General features: G+C 35.9%; 1 protein-coding gene across 10 annotated transcripts in view; it reads right to left on the minus strand.

Annotated features, from left to right (window-relative positions):
• The window catches only part of CEP128 (centrosomal protein 128), a 523,299-nt gene that overhangs the window by 460,999 nt on the left and 42,499 nt on the right, over window positions 1-19,801 (minus strand). For 9 of the 10 annotated variants that reach the window (XM_049899764.1, XM_049899760.1, XM_049899762.1 and 6 more), the window contains exons 4-6: window positions 6,456-6,582; window positions 4,638-4,759; window positions 1,841-1,932 (exon numbers count right to left, since the gene is read on the minus strand). In XM_049899764.1, the coding sequence (XP_049755721.1) occupies window positions 1,841-1,932; window positions 4,638-4,759; window positions 6,456-6,582 (341 nt within the window). Of the gene's footprint in view, window positions 1-1,840; window positions 1,933-4,637; window positions 4,760-6,455; window positions 6,583-7,759; window positions 7,872-13,015; window positions 13,170-19,801 lie in introns of all 10 variants that reach the window. The other variant, XM_049899763.1, reaches the window with a different exon arrangement.

Below are 19,801 nucleotides of genomic sequence, written 5' to 3' on the forward strand. Positions count from 1 at the left end.
CACCACGTTTTGCAAAACTGTATACAGAAAAGTGTAATTAAATACAGAGTAAACACTCATATTTCCCCTATCTAGAATTAACCACTATTAACATCTTAGAATATGGCAATTCCCACTAGAATGTAAGCTTCATGAGAGCTGTTGCTGTTTCTTTAAACTTGAAGTTCTACAGCTTAAGTAAAATATGTCTCTGCAATTAGTATTCAATATCAAATTCCCTGGAACACTGAATGTATTTGCATATCTCAGATTCCAGTCTTTTTTCATTTAATTCAGTATATCTTTAAAGGTATCTTCATTTGTGTTTGCTGGGTTCCGGACTCCTGAAATATCAATTATACTTTTTGTTGATGTGTCTTTGACTTCCATATCTATTACTTTCTCTCTAATTGCTTAATCTTTTTGTATTTTTAATCTGAATACTATAATTTTTATCAAACCTATTTTATAAAACCTATTTCTGTAACCCATTTTCACTGTTATCAATTCTGTTGCTTGTTGTTTCTAATTCATTTATTCATTCTGTAATGATAATGATTTCGTTCTCAATTTGTCTTAAGTGTAGAGTCAAAAACTTCATATGATTCTGTTTTATCATATCTTTGATATCTTGTCTTAATGAATTCATAGTTTGTGCTGTTCTGTGGAATGAAGCAATTATGAGAAACTTTCCTCTTTTTTAACTTAATATCTATTTTTTAATGAACGATAAATTGATATGCCTTTATCATGTGGTTTTATTTTTACAATATGTTTTAAGAACAAGATAGTGAATTCTGTAAAGACATGCTGAATTAAACTTCACTTAATCCTTTCTAAAAGCCTGCATTTCAATGTGCTTTTCTTATTCAACATACCTTTGGTAATAAATGCTAATAAAAAATTACTAACTAAATGAAAATACCAACCTTTCTGAGCCAATCAAAAAGTTAAACCTAGTAATTTATTCAGTAATCATTAAAAACCAAACCCATTGCCATCAAGTCGACTCCCGACTCATAGCAACCTTATAGGACAGAGTAGGACTGCCCCACAGGGCTTCCAAGGAGCAGCTGATGGATTCGAATTGCCAACCTTTTCGTTAGTGGCCGAGCTCTTAACCACTGTGCCACTAGGGCTCCTCCCTAATCATTACTATACATAATTGTAACTCTTGAGAAGGGATACGAATCTTTGCTTCTTGGAAAATAGGGCCTCCAAAAAGCCACTGCTGATGAGGAAATGAAAATAAAAGTGAAGAAGCTAATTAAAATGATAGTTCTTGGAGACGATATAGAATTGACAAAATTGTCAAGACTGTATAGATGTAAACCACTGGCATTCAAATATTTCAACTAAAAGCTAAAATATCAGATTCTATAGTTGCTCATAGCCATTGAAATATTCCACAATTATGTTTTTTTCCTAACTCTGCAGTGCCATGGGTTGGTTGCACACATATGCATGCACAGGTTCACACTCTCATTCTTGCACTCTTTCAATATATTTGCAAATATACCTCCTTGCTAAAGTTTTATAATGTATTTCTCAGTGATATCAAGGTTCCATTGTACTAAGTTAAAGTGTTTTTAGAAATATGAAATTAATTTGTCTAACGTTGAGTCACAAGTAAAAAAAGAAAAAATTTTCTTTTTTTTTTTTTTAACGTTGAGTCACAGAACACTCTAAATCCAAAGGGCTTTGAACTACTCTATTAATAAATTTTAAAACAGTGAAAGAAAAACACTTTTTTTTATTAATCTACATAAACATGTCGATTACAGAACTTATTTCATTCTTCTAATAATTCATGCCTCTATTTTTTTTTTTTTTTTTAGTAAAAACCATATTCTGCTTTTACCGGCTTCTTCTTGAAAATTCCCTGTTGAGGTCATCTCCAAGGCGAACTTGTTCACTGCTGAGGTCTCGAAGGGACTGATGCAAAATATGAAGCTAATAAAGGCAAAACACAGTTACTCATTTAGGAGTCTACTGAATTGATCATGAAGATTCACCGAAGGTAAGAATAAGTTCTTATTTCTTGCAATATGCCTGAATTCTACAATGGCTGTTACTTTAAAAATAAAACAAATGTCTACTCTGAAAGAAATATTTTTTTCAAAGAAAAGCCATTTTTTTAAGAACTATACCTAATATTAACTAATAGGTCCTCTATAGTACAGCAATTCCACTCCTAGAGAAGGTGTCAGCAAGCTTTTTCTGTGAAGGATCAGATGGCAAATATTTCAGGCTCGCTGGCTACAGTGTCTCTGTCGCAACTACTCAACTCTACTACTGTAGCACAAAAGCAGCCATAAAAAAATGAGCATGGCTATGTTCCAATAAAACTTTATTCTACCAGCCCACAGTGTACAGTCCCAACCCCTGCCCTAGAAAAACTCCTGCCCACATGCACCTGGAATCATGTACACAGATGTTGGAGTAGCATTGTTCATAGGGAACACTGGAAATAAACTAAAAGTTCATCAAGAGTAGGATGGACATAAATAAACTGCAGTATATTCTGCCAACAGAATATCACACCTCAGTGAAAATGAAACTATTAAAGCTACTCACCCATTAGTAAGGATGAATCTCAAAAACATAATGCTGAATAATAAAAGCAAGTTACAAAAGAAGACATATGGTATCTTCCATTAATACAGAGTTTTAAGGTAAGCTACACTAAATAAGATATAAGTAGTAAAAGTGATTTTTTTTTTAAAAGTAAGAGAATAATTAATTTAAAAGTCAAGATAGTGAATACCCCCTGGGGACAGAAGGAGCATAAAAGAGGCTTTGGGAATATGATAATCCTCTGTTTCCTGGCGTGGTCAATAGTTACATAATGTTCTTATTATTATACTTTCAACCATAGATATATATGTTATGTGTCTGTGTCTGTGTGTGTGTGTGTGTGTGCTATATTTCACAATAATTTTTTGGGGGGGAGACATAAGTAAACAGCTAACCACAATTTCTAAACTAGGGGCAGAAAGAAAGTAAGTACACAGTCATGTGAAGTTAAAGGTCATCTTAAGACAACGGACTTAAAATAAGGAAGGATAATTTAAAAGAAAGGAGTAGAGGCAGTATATAAATGAAGAGGCCATCCACTTAGGTTTTACCGTTATGGATTCCCAATTTTACAAACCAGAACATTAGGATTCATTCTTGACACAACGCTTTCACTCATTCCTACCCTCCCCACATGGCCAACTGAATTTCAAGACCTTTCAATTTTATCCACTATAGCTCTTGCATCCACTCCCTTCTTTCCAACTCCATTTCACCATTCTAATCCAAGTGACCACCATCTCACACCCAGAACACAGTAATATCCTCCCAATCAGTTTGCACACATTAACTCTACCTTGCACACGAGAGCCAGAGTGATCTTTTCTAAATAATTTTGTCACCAATTACAATGCTTTACATGGCCTCGGCCCTTCATGCTTCTTTAGCCACATGGCCTTCTTTAAATTACTCTTAGCTGCTATCTTCCTTCCTGCCAACCTATTTGCTCTACCTGGAATGAGTCTTTCTTAACTCTTGGATCTCAACACAACTAGCCTGTCTTCAACAAAGAATTCCCTGACTGGGGCAGGTACCTCTTCTATACACTCCCATTGCACTATGTTCATTCCACTATAACATACACTTCAGTTCACAGTTATGAGTATTAATACACTTATCTGATTAATATCTAGCTCCTCCTATAAATTATAAGCTCCATGAAAAGGCAAAGGCCATGTCTACTTTTGCTCATCACTCTTTCCAAGCACAAACATTGTTCCTGGCATAGAGGCACTAAATAAATACAATGAAAGATTAAACAGATAATTTTAAGAAATTATTTTTTGCTCTAGACGTAATCATATAGTCCATACAGCATAGTTGCACCTATCCAAAAAATAACACATTCAAAGAAAGTTTCTATAAGCCATTTTGTAATGCATTTGGCTCTGTTATCTCTTTATCTTAAGCTGTAACGTGCAATAGCTACAGATGAGTATCCTAAGACAAAGTTTGAGCTCCCAATCCTAAAACTTCCAAAGCAAAGGTGTCAAAGTTAAAAACTTCCCCTAGCCCTTTCCTAATTAATTTAGCTACCCAAGGCAAGAAAGAGAAAATTTCAGCTCTTGCAGAGAAGTTTAAAAAGGCAGGAAAATAAATATGTCCATAGAACTAACAAATCTTTAGTGAATACATAGAGGAAGTATGGAAGTTCTTACTTAATAGAGAGTGGCTCCATCAATGATTCAACAATCAGAAAAACACTAATGCTGCAAAAATCGGACCAATTTCTTCATACTAAACAAAGTTTAGTAAAATAAAAAGTAGCTGGCTTACCAGGGCTTAAAGGAGAGCTAGCCAACTAAACAAAGAAACATATAATGTCTAACTAAAAAAAAAAAACTACGGTCACTTTTAAATGTTCTACAAAATGCAAGCCTCCATAACAATATTCAAAATAAACACTTGATGAAGATTAGTACATCAAGAAAATAGTTTACTTGGTTAAAAAAAAAAAAAGCAAAATGTTACCAATGTTCAAACTCTTGGCCAAAATATAGGCCATTAAGTTCAAGTGTTAGTCATTTATACAGAAATGTAAGGAAATGCTTCTATACAGAGTACAGAATAGTCCTAAGTACCTGGCCCACATCATCATTCTCCCGAACAAACCGGACACCAGTTGGTCTGGACTTCATTGGTTTACTACCTTGTGGATCCCCGTAGTCCTTGAGAGGTGAGGTAGGTGGAAAACGGTGGCTCTCTTCACAATTAGGAAAAAAAAAGAGAGAGAGAAAGGATTAAAAAAAACTGTATGAGAAAAAACAATCTAAAATTTTACTCAGTACCTGCAACCCATTAATGGATATACACATGTGCCCTTAACCCATTTATTTCAAATACCTTCCCACTTATTTCCAAGTATTCTCCCATTTATTTCCAAGTATCATACTGTGGGAACCCTGGTAGTACAGTGGTTAAGAGCTTAGCTGCTAATCAAAAGGTCAGCACGTCAAATCCACCAGTCGCTCCTTGGAAACTCTACAGGGCACTTCTACTCTGTCCTATAGGGTCTCTACAAGTTGGAACCAATTCGATGGCAGTGGGTTAATCCTGCTATAGCCATAAAAGGAGCCCTGGTGGCACAGTGGTTAAGGGCTTACTTGCTAACCCAAAGGCCAGGAGTTTCAAACAACCAGCCGCTCCACAGGAGAAGGCTGTGTGAGTCTGCTTCTTTAAAGATTTACAGCCTTAGAAACCCTATGGGGTAGTTTTACAGTGTCCTACAGGGTCACTATGAGTCAGAATTGACTCCACAACAGTGGGTTTGGTTTGGTTTGTTGCTGTGAACATAAATAAAGCTCCATAAAATTGGCACTAATTTTGCTTTTAAAGCAGATAAAATGGAAAACAGAAATAATTTGGAAACAAAACAAAAAGTTTCAATTTGCTATACTTTCCAAAGAAGCAAGATGAATAATTTTCCTTATATAAAAAGAAATTGCTAACTAAAATTAACTTTCATAACTCCCTAAGATGTAACTGGTAGCACAGTGGTTAAGAGCTCAGGCTGCTAACCAAAAAGGTACACAGTTGGAATCCACCAGCCGCTCCTTGGCAACCCTGTGGGGCAGTTTTACTCTGTCCCATAGTGGAATATGAGTTGGAATAGACTTGACGCAACGGGTTTGGTTTGGTTTTTTTTTTTTTTAAGATGTAACTAAATACCAGTAAAACAGACTTTTCAAATAAAAAAACTAATTAAGATCTGAATGGCATTTAAAAATCAATAAAAACCAACCAATTACATAAAAAAAAAAAGATTAGGTCTAATTTTTAATCATTATTGTAATGCTTAATAGAAATGTTAACAATATGAGGTACTGATGTTCACTCTAAATCACCTCTCTTCACTGCAGACTTAAAAATCTTTTCTATTGAAATATGAATCTTAGTACAATAAGAAAGTAGATTAGCTACAAACTAAGAGCTGCCACTTTTAATCTAGCTATTTCAATCTAGCTGGACATCAAGGTTAAATTCACCTCTTCTTAACGAGTGTCATAGGATACTTCATAACGAGACATTTGAAAACCATTAATCTAGGACAAGACCCCATACCCAGAAATTACACCATACAGTAAATTTTATTTGTATGTTTGTTTTGATTCTTTGGTAGCAGATTATTAAATCCAAGCTTTGGCAGGTAAAGCTCTATGTGGTCTGTGGAGTCTCAGAAAAGCAAAGATTATAGACTCAAAATAATAAAGTCTCACTTAACATATTTCAAAACATGTACTATAAAATCCTTCATATCCTTGACAACTGCATCTGCAGACATCTAGTCTGTACAATTTTATGTATGGGTTGCATTTTTCTAAAGATCAATGGTATTCAATACATACTTCAGAAATAGGTTTAAAACAAAAAGGAGTTTTCAGAACAGCTGACGAGTTTACCTGCTGCAGCACCACCATCGAGGTCACTTGGACTCAGACTTGTAACAGAAATACTCCTCCCTCCTGAGTTTCTCAGTAAACGTCGATTTCGGAGTTGGCCTATTGATTGTTCCAAGCTTTCTTTTAACTAAATTAAAGAATATAATGAAGAGAATTTTATTCTTTTTAAACAGCTTCCAAATACAAATAGACTAGAGATTTTATAAGCTATTCTAAATATCCTGATCTTAAGGAGTCAAAGAATTTGTATTAGAGAAAATTTTGAACTATGTTATGTCAGGAAATATAAATGTAGCCAGTATTTTAAGAGCCGGTGCTAACATCTGGTTTTAAATGGCATCTGTCACTACCTATTCCATCTTTCTAATACCAGAATGCATAAGAGATGTCTACTATTTAAGGACTTACACAACCAGACTGAAATGTGTAATTGGTGTCCACCCATGCTTAGAAACATAACAAGGTCAACACATCCAAAAGAAGGAAGAAAGCCTTTCTCCTCTCTAAATATTCGTTCAGAAATGCCAAATCTGTATCAAACAGGAAAATGAACTGCTATCCCAGCAACTGCTGCTATTCAAACAATGTGTACTGTCCAACTCTTCATCAGAACATCTCTTTCATTTATTCAAAAACTCAAATCCCAGAAAACCATGGGGTCAGATGCTGAACTGTCAATACAACTAGGCATTACAGTTGTCCAAATGCTCTCTCCAGAATATGAGGGTGTCTGCCAGTGGGGGATATAAGAATACACCTTTCTAGACTAAAGAGGTGCATTAAATTAGAACATGCTAAATGTTGACAATAATGTCCAGAGCTGTTCATAGCTATAGACCTGAGAAGACAAGTCAACTGGGACCCAAGGAAACAAAGAGGAAAGCTGAGGAAAATCCACATACTCTGAATTGCTGGGAAAATTCAGGTCTCGATCTTTCATCCAAGGATGAATAAAAACCAGTAATAATAAAAATACATGGATCCATAGAACAAGTCACATATAATCTTTAAAGAGAATGACAAAACAAAAGAATTGATTGAGGAAACAGGGTTTCTTAAATTCAGCCAGGGTTAAGAGGTAGAATACAATCAATGAAAAGGCCAAGTTGGTTTCCTTGGGGAAATGTGTGGAAAGAAAGTCGTTTCAGAGGAAAAGAAAGCACAGATCAAACAGAATATGGCACAAATGAAGCAAGTCTTTTTTTTTTTTTTTTAATTTTGGCTGTTTGGTTTAGCTCTTCTAGAGAATCAAGGTTAAAACAGTCTGGATTAAAAGAAAAAAAGTTAGAATTTCAGGACTCTACCTCTACTGGCTCCCTCATTTCAGAGAAGAGACTCCCTCTGTCCACAGCCTCTCTAAGTTGGGATTTGTGTGATACCATCTTATGTGAGTGTCCACCAGTCACAGGACACAGCCTGTCGATCAAGGGAAACATACAGGTGAGGCCCTGGAGAGCCAAGGTCAACCTTGAGAGCAATTTTTATATAAGAGAAATAAAACTATATCTAACATACAAGTAGATTAGAGGTTTATGGAGAATACAAAGTAGTATATCAGTAACTTATGACAAAAGACTCAGAATAAAATTAAAGTTTTATTTTAACATTTATTTATAAATTTAATATTTATTTATAAATGTTAAAGTTAAAAGGCCCAATCTAAGTTATGACATGAGAAAAGGACTAGAAATGTAAAGTAACCTTAGATCACATGAGTTAGTAACAGAATCAAATGTAAAACCAGCTCCTTTAACTTTTACTGTGTTTATCTTTATCATTCACATCTTTCAAGCTAGGCCTAATGTCAACACCCTTTTGAAAGCAAAGTCAGCTATCATTTCTTATTATTATTTCTTTTTTAAGGTAATCTCCCTTTTTAACTCTGGTTATTTTTTAAATTTTCTTTTTGACTTAGATTGTCAACAGTTTTACTAGGACATGTCTATGCGCAACTTTACTTATATTTATCCCACTATCGGCCCATACCAGGATCTTGGCCCATGGAATCTGTGCTTGATATCTTTCATGTATTGTAAATTCTCAGCCGCCGTCTATTCAAACATTGTTCTGCCCTATTCTCTCTCCCCTCTCCTTCTGGAACTCCAATTAGATATAAGCTATACCTTTTACCAAATCTCATTGTCTTCTGTACTATTTTCTGTATTTTTTATACTTAGACTTCCATGTTCTCTTTTTAGATAGTTTATGCTGGCCTATTTTTCAACTCATTAATTCTCTCTTGTATTTGTTGTTTCACCCATCTATTAAGGTTTACTGTTTTTTGTTTGTTTGTTTTAGTTACTGGAATTTTCATTTGGTTCTAAAGTTTCCTTTTTTTTTTTTTTTTTGGCCAATATTCTTGATCTTGTCCTTTAATTTTTGTACTTCTTAATCATAGCTATTTTACCATTCCATGTATGTTTCTATTATCTATTTTTTCCCTTGGTTTTCAGTCAGCTCTGGTGTTCTCTTAAAAATCTGTTGCCATCAAGTCATTTCCAACTTACTCCTGAGTATTTTTCATCATGTGCTAGATATTGTACATGAAAAACTGTAGAGATAATTTACAAGTCCAGATGATATCTTCTTTCAGAGGGGTTTGGTTTTGCTCCTAGAGGAAACTGGGCTAGGGTCACTAGCAATCCCAAATCACCTTAATCCAGTTAGGAATTGAGATGATTCAAAGTTGGGTTTCTGTCCTCAGGAGGGCTGGTCTATTTCCACTTTATCACTTCTATTTTCTGTTCACCTTGTATCCTAGTTATAGCCTTTGGGGCCTCAATCGAAAGCTGAAGGATACCTAAACTCCAGTTTTGGTCTCCCTAATCCCTAGAGTTTTTTTTAATCCCTAGAGTCAATCAACACCTCTGATCTTAGCCTCTGAACCTCAAAGACACCTCTTTTGGACTGGCTTTTTTTTTTATCACCTGGAGAAGAGGACCTGAAGCACTTACTGATGACGATCAAAGACCACAGCCTTCAGTATGAATTATACCTCAACATAAAAAAAACAAAAATCCTCACAACTGGACCAGTAAGCAACATCATGATAAACAGAGAAAAGACCGAGGTTGTCAAGGATTTCATTTTACTTGGATCCACCATCAACACCCACGGAAGAAGTAGTCAAGAAGTCAGAAGACGCATTGCACTGGGCAAATCTGCTGCAAAAGACCTCTTTAAAGTATTAAAAAGCAAAGACGCCACCTTGAGGGCTAAAGTGCACCTGACGCAAGCCATGGTGTTTTCAATCACCTTATATGCATGCAAAAGCTGGACAATGAATAAGGAAGACCGAAGAAGAATTGACACCTTTGAACTGTTGCATTGGTGAAGAATATTGAATATACCATGGACTGCCAAAAGAATGAACAGATCTATCTTGGAAGAAGTACAACCAGAATGCTCCTTAGAGGCAAGGATGGAGAGACTATATCTCACATACTTTGGACATGTTGTCAGGATGGATTAGTCCCTGAAGAAAGACATCATGCTTGGTAAAGTAGAGGGTCAACGAAAAAGAGGAAGACTCTCAATGAGATGGATTGACACAGTGGCTGCAACAATGGGCTCAATAACTGTGAGAATGGCACAGGACCACGCAGGGTTTCGTTCTGTTGTTCACAGGGTCCCTATGAGTCAGAACCGGCTTGACAGCACCTAACAACAACATCATCTGGAGGGGAAAATAATCCCAAATGCAGGACTCATCCTTCTGAACTTCCTTCTTTGCCAGATCCTGACTACCCAATTTCTAACTGCCTTGGTAGTTCTCTGACAAGCACACAATTTTTTTGTTGTTGTTGTTGTACATTTTTCACCATTCCAGTTGTTCTCAGTAGGAGAGTTGATTCAAAATAATACTGTCCATGAATGCCAGAAGCAGAACATCTCAGTATCCTTTTTATGTGAGCTCATTTGCTAACAAATTTCAAGCAGTAAATAAAAGCTGATGAATAAAATGAATTTGGACACACACATATTTCCTGCCGCCAAAAAAAAAAAGTCACCATGGAACATATGGAAAAATACTGCAGAGCAAGAGAAATGAAACGTCATCCCAAAATCTAAGAGGAATGACAGATGTTGAAAAATTAATTATTTCAAAAATATGATAGAAAATTATTTGGCAACTTTATTTAAAACCTAAGAAGATCTGTCCTAAGCCACTGAAGATTAACAGCTGATACACAAAGATCAAAAAATGGAACGTAAAAAAGTAGATAAATAAGAAATTTTTTACTACCCCTACAACAGGTATCATAGCAAAAACAGGTCCTCCCCCTAAGACACAAAACTAACTATGTAATAGGTGAAATTAAAATCTATACTTATAAAGTATTAACAACACAATACACATTGCACAAAATCTAATCAGGATACACAAAACCAAACTGAGAACTAAAACACAAAAAGCAAAGAGATAAAAGAAAAAGATGTAAAATCATTAAAATCACTTTAAATACTTTAGGATTATAACTCCTAAGTAACTGTAAAACCAAACCCAACTTGAAATAAAGACACTAATAAAATTTAACATTAATTTACTATAATGTATGAAGTTATTTCACTGAAACTCTACCTATGCTCCAATAAGACTACTGCAGGATCCTTTTGCATCTGACATGATGACCTCACCATTTACCAAGTTATGATTGGCTTTTCTATCGCTTTTCCTACCCGAAATACCACAAAACTGGCATCATAAAACATGCTATGACATATTTCACCTCAATTTGGTATAAATGCATTATTTACATATTAGGTCTATTCTTTTTCCTCTTTTTTTTTTTTTTTTAATTAGACTAAAACAATCGAAGCATTACTACTATGCACCAATATGAATACAAGTAAAACCTGGGAACTGTAATTAAATGACAATACTTGTTTATAACTTATTTTATCCAAATCATCAAGATTTGTTTTTAGACTTAGGAGTCAAGTTATACAGGCGCCCTCTAGCCAAAGACCAAACAATCTGGACATCAATAAAAAACAATAACTTCAAAGGGTTAAAACACTTCAAAATACACACACACCTGTGAGTTCATAATGATATTCAAGAAAAAAAAAAAAAACCATTGGTCACTACTGACAGATGCTAAAGAACCAACTCATTATTTTGGAAACTGATAAAATAAGTGAGATGAAAAAAATGATATATGCCTTTAGATTGAAGGAGCCCCGCAGGTGCAGTGGTTAAGGCACTTTGCTGCTAACTGACATGTCGGCAGTTCAAACCCACCAGCTGCTCTGCAGGAGATGTGGCAGTCAGTTTCCATAAAGATTTATAGCCTTGAAAACCCTACGGGGTGGTTCTACTCTGTCCTGTAGGGTCACTATGAGTAAGAATGGACTCATTGACAAGCTTAATGAACTGGAAAAAAAGGCATATAACTCAAAAGCATCTACCACAATGCAAACCCGATCTATGAAAACTGATCATCCAGACAACAACGGGTATTCCCCATAACAGATGTGATCATTAAAATCATGATTCAGGACCAAAAGGAAGCTTGACAGAACTTTCCTCAGCTATACTTTTGTTTTTGCTCCTGCTTTCATCTACCCCATCAGATAATAACCTTCTCATAGGTTTTATTTTGAGGATGAAATAAGACAATGTATGTAAAATAATTAGAACAATGCTTAGGACAGATTGTTTGTTCAGTAAGTGGTAGTTTTATTATTATTACTAATGACAATGAGTGTAACTGCTAAAAAAAAAAAATGGAATAAAGAAATGGGATGCTTTAATCTGGAGAAGCTCTTTAGAACAGTTTGTCACACCCTAAAAGTCACTTCACTAAGTTCCTCTGACTGCACATGCCGAGATGCTCAGACAGCAACAGTGTCAATATTCCCACAGTCTCAGTTATTTCTTCTATAATTCCATTTACATGTGATTCAATTTTTAATTCCAGCATTATCACTTTTTGTTCTTTGCTGCAATTTCATCTGTTGGCCAATTCTCTTTTTCAGTTATCCATTTTTGTAAAATAGCATGTGGGTTTATCACTGGGAGACAAAAACTACACACTTTGCTGCCTGTGACCAATAACTGACAGACTTTGAAAGAAATTACGTAATTGATCACTGATCATGGTATGCATCTGCTATTTACATAGTGATGAGTAGACGGAAGAGTAAGTGGCAAAGTTCCTCCTGTAAACCACTATTCACAATTAATACACCATGAAAACTAAAATTAAAACCATGTAGTCTAAGGACTGACGTTATCTGACTGAACTGTGGTAACTGAAATTCATGCAACAAAGACTGCCTGTATTTGCTTTCAGAGTCCCCGAGTAGCTTCTCCATGCATTCAGTAGAGGTCTTACAGCTGAATTCAGTGAGACTGCACTTACTCCCTCTCACCTAGAACTAAAAAGGAAACTAGGAACTAACTCCACAAAAAGGAATGCCTGAGAAATAAATCGTTTGATAAAATCTGTCTTGCATAAGACAAGAAGGGTAATGGCAAAGAGCCCCATGCATAAGCTTCAATGGTCAATATACGGCATCAGTAATTGCTTCATTCCAACTTTTAGCAACCCTACAGAACAGAGGAGAACTGCCTCATAGGGTTTCCAAGGCTGTCAGTCTTTGCAGAAGCAGGCTGTCACATCTTTCTCCCATGGAAAGGCTGGTGGGTTCTAACCGCTGGCCTTTTGGTTAGCAGCCTAGCTTTTAATCACTGCGCCATCAGGGCTCCTTTAAAAAAAAAAAAAAAACCCAAATCAGTTGCCATCCAGTTGATTCTGCCTCATAGCGACACTGTAGGACAGAGTAGAACTGCCCCATAGGGTTTCCAATGAGTGGCTAGTGGATTCGAACTGCCAACCTTTTGGTTACCAGCCAAGCTCTTAACCACTGCACTACAAGGGCTCCAGGACTTCTTTAAGGAGGGAAAAAATAACACTGAAAATAGTTATGAGGAAATTCTTAAAAGGTGTCTACCATTACTTTCACTGAGACCTTAAGAGAAATAAACTAGGAGCAGTGATTACTTGCACACAAATATACCAGTTGCCATCAAGTTGATTCTAACTTATGTGTTTCAGAGTAGAACTGTCCTCCACAGGGTTTTCACAGCTGTGACCTTTCGGAAGCAGATCACCACACAATTAAAACCCATTGCCGCAAAGTCGATTCCGACTCACAGCAACCCAAAGGGACACAGTAAAACTGCCCCACAGAGTTTCCAAGGAGCACCTGGTGGATTCGAACTGCTGAGCTTTTGGTTAGCAGCCATAGCTCTTAACCACTACACCACCAGGGTTTCCACACAAATATAGTAATTATCAAAGTCATGAAATAATGAGCTTCTATACATATGAAGATGCAATTTAAAAATAAAAATAAATAAAAACAACAACCTTAGTAAAAAAATTCAAAATGTTGCAACTTAAAGTAGATTAAAATTTTGGAAACCATTTAGAGATCCCATTTAGGTTCCTCAAACACTTTCTTATTTCAAATTGTCCTTTATCTTCATACTAAGAAAATGCCTCTCACCTTTACACGAACAGATATATGCACACCCATATTTACTGCAGCACTGTTTACAATACCAAAAAGATGGAAGCAACCAAGGTACCCATCAGCGGATTAATGGATAAATAAATTATGGTATAGCCATACAATGGAATACTACGCATCAATAAAGAACAGTGAGGAATCTGTGAAACATTTTATAACATGGAGGAACCTGGAAGGCATTATGCTGAGTGAAATTAGTCAGTTGCAAAAGGACAAATATTGTATAAGACCACTATTATAAGAACTTGAGAAATAGTTTAAACTGAGAAGAAAACATTTTTTTGTGGTTACGAGAGGGGGGAGGGAGAGGGGCATTCACTAATTAGATAATAGATAAGATCTACTTTAGGTGAAGGGAAAGACAGCACACAATACAGGGCAAGTCAGCACAACTGGACTAAACCAAAAGCAAAGAAGTTTCCTGAATAAATGGAATGCTTCGAAGGCCACTGTAGCAGAGGCAGGGGTCTGGGGACCATGGTTTCAGGGGACATATAAGTCAACTGGCATAATAAAATCTATTAAGAAAACATTCTGCCTCCCACTTTGAAGAGTGGCATCTGGGGTCTTAAACGCTAGCAAGCAGCCATCTAAGATGAATCAATTGGTTTCAACCCACCTGGATCAAAGGAGAATGAAGAACACCAAGGACACAAGGTGATTACGAGCCCAAGAGACAGAAAGGGCCCCATAAACCAGAGACTACATCAGCCTGAGACCAGAAGAACTAGATGGTGCCTGGCTACAACCGATGACTGTACTGACAAAAACACAACAGAGAACCCCTGAGGGAGCAGGAGAGCAGTGGGATAAAAAAAAAAAAAAGATGCAGACCCCAAATTCTCATAGGACCAAACTTTATGGTCTGACTGAGGCTAGAGGGACCCTGGTGGTCATGGCCCCCAGACCTTCTGTCGGCCTAGGACAGGAACCATTCCCTAAGCCAACTCTTCAGACATGGATTGGACTGGACAATGGGTTGGAGAGGGATGCTGGTGAGGAGTGAGCTTCTTGGATCAGGTGGACACTTGAGACTATGTTGGCATCTCCTGCCTGGAGGGGAGATGAGAGGGTGGAGGGGGTTAGAAGCTGGCGAAAAGGACACGAAAAGAGAGAGTGGAGGGAGAGAGCGGGCTGTCTCATTAGGCGGAGAGTAATTGGGAGTGTGTAGCAAGGTGTATATGGGTTTTTGTGTGAGAGACTGACTTGATTTGTAAACTTTCACTTAAAGCACAATAAAAATTATTTAAAAAAGGAAAATGCCTCTCTTAACACAACAAAGATTATACAGAAATGCATGCAAATTTGGTCATGTATCGATTACTGTATCTACTTAGCTGCACAGCCCAGTAGAAACTGGAAACATTTAAATATTTTCTGTCTAACCAGTCAGCTGTATTTCTACCTGACACTAAACAGTTAGTATTTAGCAAACATTCAGTGTCTACAGCACTCCTGACTGTGGACATGGTTTGTGTTGCAAGTGTAGACATACATATAATGTTGATATAAAAAAATGTAATTACTTCCATTTACAAATGTTAAGGGTCAATTTGACAGAATCCAAGACAAAACTGGAACCAGAAAAGAGGTCATTCAAAAAAATTTGCCCAGGATAATAATATCTCTAGGCCCTTTGATTAAGTGTTTTATGCTTGGCTTTCTTCTATTTCCTGTTTCTCTACAGAATGCCAAGGTTGATGTGGCAACAGACTGCAAACGACCTTGGTATAAAATTAATTTTATGAGCACTATTTTGGTTCCACACGGTTTTTGTGTATCTTCTATGATTAAAACAAGAGGAAGAAAGAGGAGGAGGAAGGAAAAGAGAACAAGGAAGAAGAGAAAAAGAAGAAAAATATGTAAAATTAAACATGAGTACGAGTTAATGATTTGCTTATCTTTCTGCTTCCACCATCTGTTGTTGAAATGTATTTTTAAGATGGTTGCTGCTATTTTATTTTTTATTTACTGAAAGATCATTAGCTCCTGCTGCTGTGCCTAAACCTCTGTCCATATGCTGGTTTAGGTAAATATAAGTCCATAATAATTTTCCCAAAATTCAGAATAATCCTTTCAAATTATGCACTGTTCTTATTTGTGTAACTATTTTCTTTTTAAATGAAATACCAATATTGAAAATCCCATACATCACATGTTCTAATCACAATTTTAAAATAATTTTTTAAATATTTCCACGTAAGATTTTGAATGTCAGTAAATAAGAATTCATCGAAAATGGAAGGTGCTCTTAATAGCAATATATTACTTATTTTGGGCGGACAGAATTCACTCACAAGCATAAGGGGGAGAAAAATCAATGTATCAGCTACTGAATTTAGCAGATACATTGAAGTGAAAATAATTAGGCACACAAATCACTTTCAATGTTGCAATAATACATTGTTTTTTAGAGTCACAGTGATACACACAGCAAATGAAGTCAGACCCAGTGAATTCAAGGAAAGGTAAGTAACATGTACTGAGTGTCTATAACATGCCAGGTATTACATTAAGAATTTGTGGTGGTGATTACCGGAGGAAATAAAGAAATAACAAGAAAATAAATGGTTAGCAAGCACCTAAAACAGTATGAGCACTTAAATAAATGTTAGCTATAATGAAGGAGACATGATTATGTTCATTTTTCAAGTGATGAAATTCAGGCTTAAAAAAAGTTAAGTAACTTGCCCAATGTCAATGATTTAGTTTCTAGTGGAAAAATCAGTTTTCAATTTCAAGTCTGACTCCAAAGTCTACATTTTTTCCATTCATTTCAAAGTAAAATTCTGTAAAAATTATCTTCCGGTCCAGTACTTCTGTGAGAGACTTGAGAATAAATTTTTAAACAACAGACTCTCAGAACCTAATTCCTAAGATCTGAAATATGTGTACAAAAAGAAGCTCTTAGGAGAATTTAATTGTTTAATGAAACTTTCTTTCCTACAGATTCTTACTGCTAACATTAAAGTTTTTTAAAAGATGGTGAACAAGTATTACCTTCAGGAAAATTAGTGAAGCTCAGCCACAGAGAAAGGAGTGGATACTTTCAGTTTCAGGAAATTACAAGTGGTCAGTGTCTGGTTTGAACCCATTAACATTACCCTCCTGGGTGCCACTAAGGATATTTGACAACTGAAACCCATTAAAATAGAAGGTGAAACATGGACTTTATAGTTTAATATTGAAATTCTTCCAAAGTTTACACAGCAGATGGCCAACATCCTATTATTCCTGGAGGGAAAATTTAATGAGACTGCTTAATTAGAAAAAAAGTGACTTATTAATGCAAGTCTCTAAACTCTATTTTGATATTACTAGACTTTAGTCAATCTTCACCTTAAAAATGAACTTAATCAATCTGCAACTTGAAACAAGAGAACTATATTTTTCTTTTATACCCAATACTAACTATTTTAGTTTCATCAGCTGTAGCCCAGATATCCACTGTAGAAGGTATTAACTTTTTATGCTGAATATTCTTTCTTGAAGACATTCCATTTTGATATCATGGATAGACACACACAGCTCTAGAATTATTCTAAAAAACTAAGCTAATGTATTACACTGTATAGCACAGGAGTATAATGTGTTCCAAATCTCCATAATAAGCTTTAAAATAAAACCTTTCCCGCATGTCCTCTTTGGCCCACATGTTCTCAGACCACCCAAGAAATTTATAACATGAGAGACAATGCAGGATGACATTTCTTTAAGATCATGAATGTCATGGAGCCCAAAGACCCTAAATCACACAATCGACCTAAATATGGGTCATTGGCTGGAGCAGTTCCAAGAAAGGCTAGTGAAAACACAATGGCTGTTGCATAGGAAGAAGAGAAAAACTGATGCTCTCAGAAGCTGCCACGCTGCCTACATGGCAGCTAGAACTGTCAACGATGACAATGGCCCAAGGCCAATTCTAGCTCAGACCAGGTTTCTCTCCAATTTTGTTTCCGTATGCTTCCATATAACTCTCATTCTAAACATTCTACCAGCTTTAATATTAACTACGTGGGTGACAGTGGGCCTCTGTCTTTTAATCACTAAGATAACTTCCAAAATCTAATTTATTGATGTACAATTATGTAACCTTTAAAACTTTGATTCCAAAGTCCCAATTTTCAGAAATACAAATTCAAAGTTTCATGAAAATGTGAGCAGCCATGGTTCAGTGAGGTAAACGAACCCTGACACTGTGTTTGGGAATAACATTCTATCTTTGGCTCTGTCACAGACTAACTATGAAACCATGCGGAAGTTAGTTAACTATCCAGTGTCTCAGTTTCCTTATCTTAAAAATGATGACAATAACGGTATCTACCTTATAAAAAAAAAACCTTATAGGACTGCTAAAAGGATTAAATGAGTTAATACAGATAAAGGCTCCTGGGGCACACTAAGCTTTTGGAGAGTTCTCAAAGAGACTATACAAAGACAGGTGTCGTTTATCTCTTTATGAAACACCATGGACCCCATCAATGAGCCTGTAACACTGCTCAACTCCTCACCGAGAGGCCTTCACATACTACAGGCAAAGCACAGACTTCTAGGTTGGAGGTTGTAAAGATTCAAGGGAAAAACAGTGAAACCTTATACATTCCAAGGAAAAGTAGTCAAAGAAGAGACTCCACGTGACTTATGACCCTTAGTCCTTAAATATCGACAGGAACAATTCCCAGAGTTCCCTTTTTGGGAGTAGATCCTCTCAGAAAGAAAACATCATGCTGAATATTTATATGTCTAAACTCTTCCCTTCATCCATTGGTAAACTATGTTCACAAAGTTAAACCCCAAGAAAATAAATATTTAAATATATACATATCATTTATATCCATTTACTGAGGCTTAGCAATAAATTAACTTATGAAATCTAAGTTAATAATAAATGTTCCTGTTTTCCCTCAGGCAAAAGAACTGATCTAATTTTCTTGGAAATCTCTTCATATTTTAAATGAGAAATGCTAATTTCAACTAAGCAAAAGCTATTTATAAAAAGAATATTTTTCACATTGGGACACTGGTTAAAATGAATTAACCTGTTAAAGGACGTTTGGAATAAAAAAATAACAACAGGCTCCACGGCAAGAGGATTTGTGGAAATTGCAGCATAATCTCAAAAAAAAAAAAAAAAACCTACCCTCCAGGGTCCCTCTCTAAACAGAATACACATCTAATTATCATTAAATAAAACTTAAAAAAAGAAAGAAAAAAAGTCAAATGAATAATCCTAGAATCATTTTAAAGACTTGAAGAGTAAAGATAGAAAGATTCAGGTAAATCCCTTGAGGCTTGACATATTACATATACTCATTTTTTAGGTATGACGTATTTCATAGCAATAAAGATTTTAATACTAAGAAAGCAATTTTCAGGGAGGGGTGCATCACAATCACTTCTCATGAGAAACACTCTTTCTGACTTGCAAGCCTTCCCATAGATTTTGGCAGGTGCTCCCCAGCTAGCTTCTAGATGGCAGGGTGAAAATCATTGCTTTGTCAGGACAACGTAACATAAGTCAATGAGCCACATAATTCCCTTGTACGCTGGAGGAAAAGAACACTGAAGACCAACTGTTTGAAACTAAGAAGTAGACTTGAAACCAGAATAAGGAACAGCCTGAAGCAAAAGGGAAGACTCTTGCTCTTCTTTGTCTCATTTTTTAAATGAGTGGCTTTGCATTAAACGTACTTACAACTCAGGTGGAAATAAAATAACTGTTGAGTTTATTTGCCTCCCATGAAAAAAGCATTCCCCCAGAGAGTTCAACATTATTCAACGTTAGGCCTACCACTGAGGCTTAA

The sequence above is a fragment of the Elephas maximus genome, chromosome 10, assembly GCF_024166365.1.
Source record: "Elephas maximus indicus isolate mEleMax1 chromosome 10, mEleMax1 primary haplotype, whole genome shotgun sequence".
NCBI classification, from domain to species: Eukaryota; Metazoa; Chordata; class Mammalia; order Proboscidea; family Elephantidae; genus Elephas; species Elephas maximus.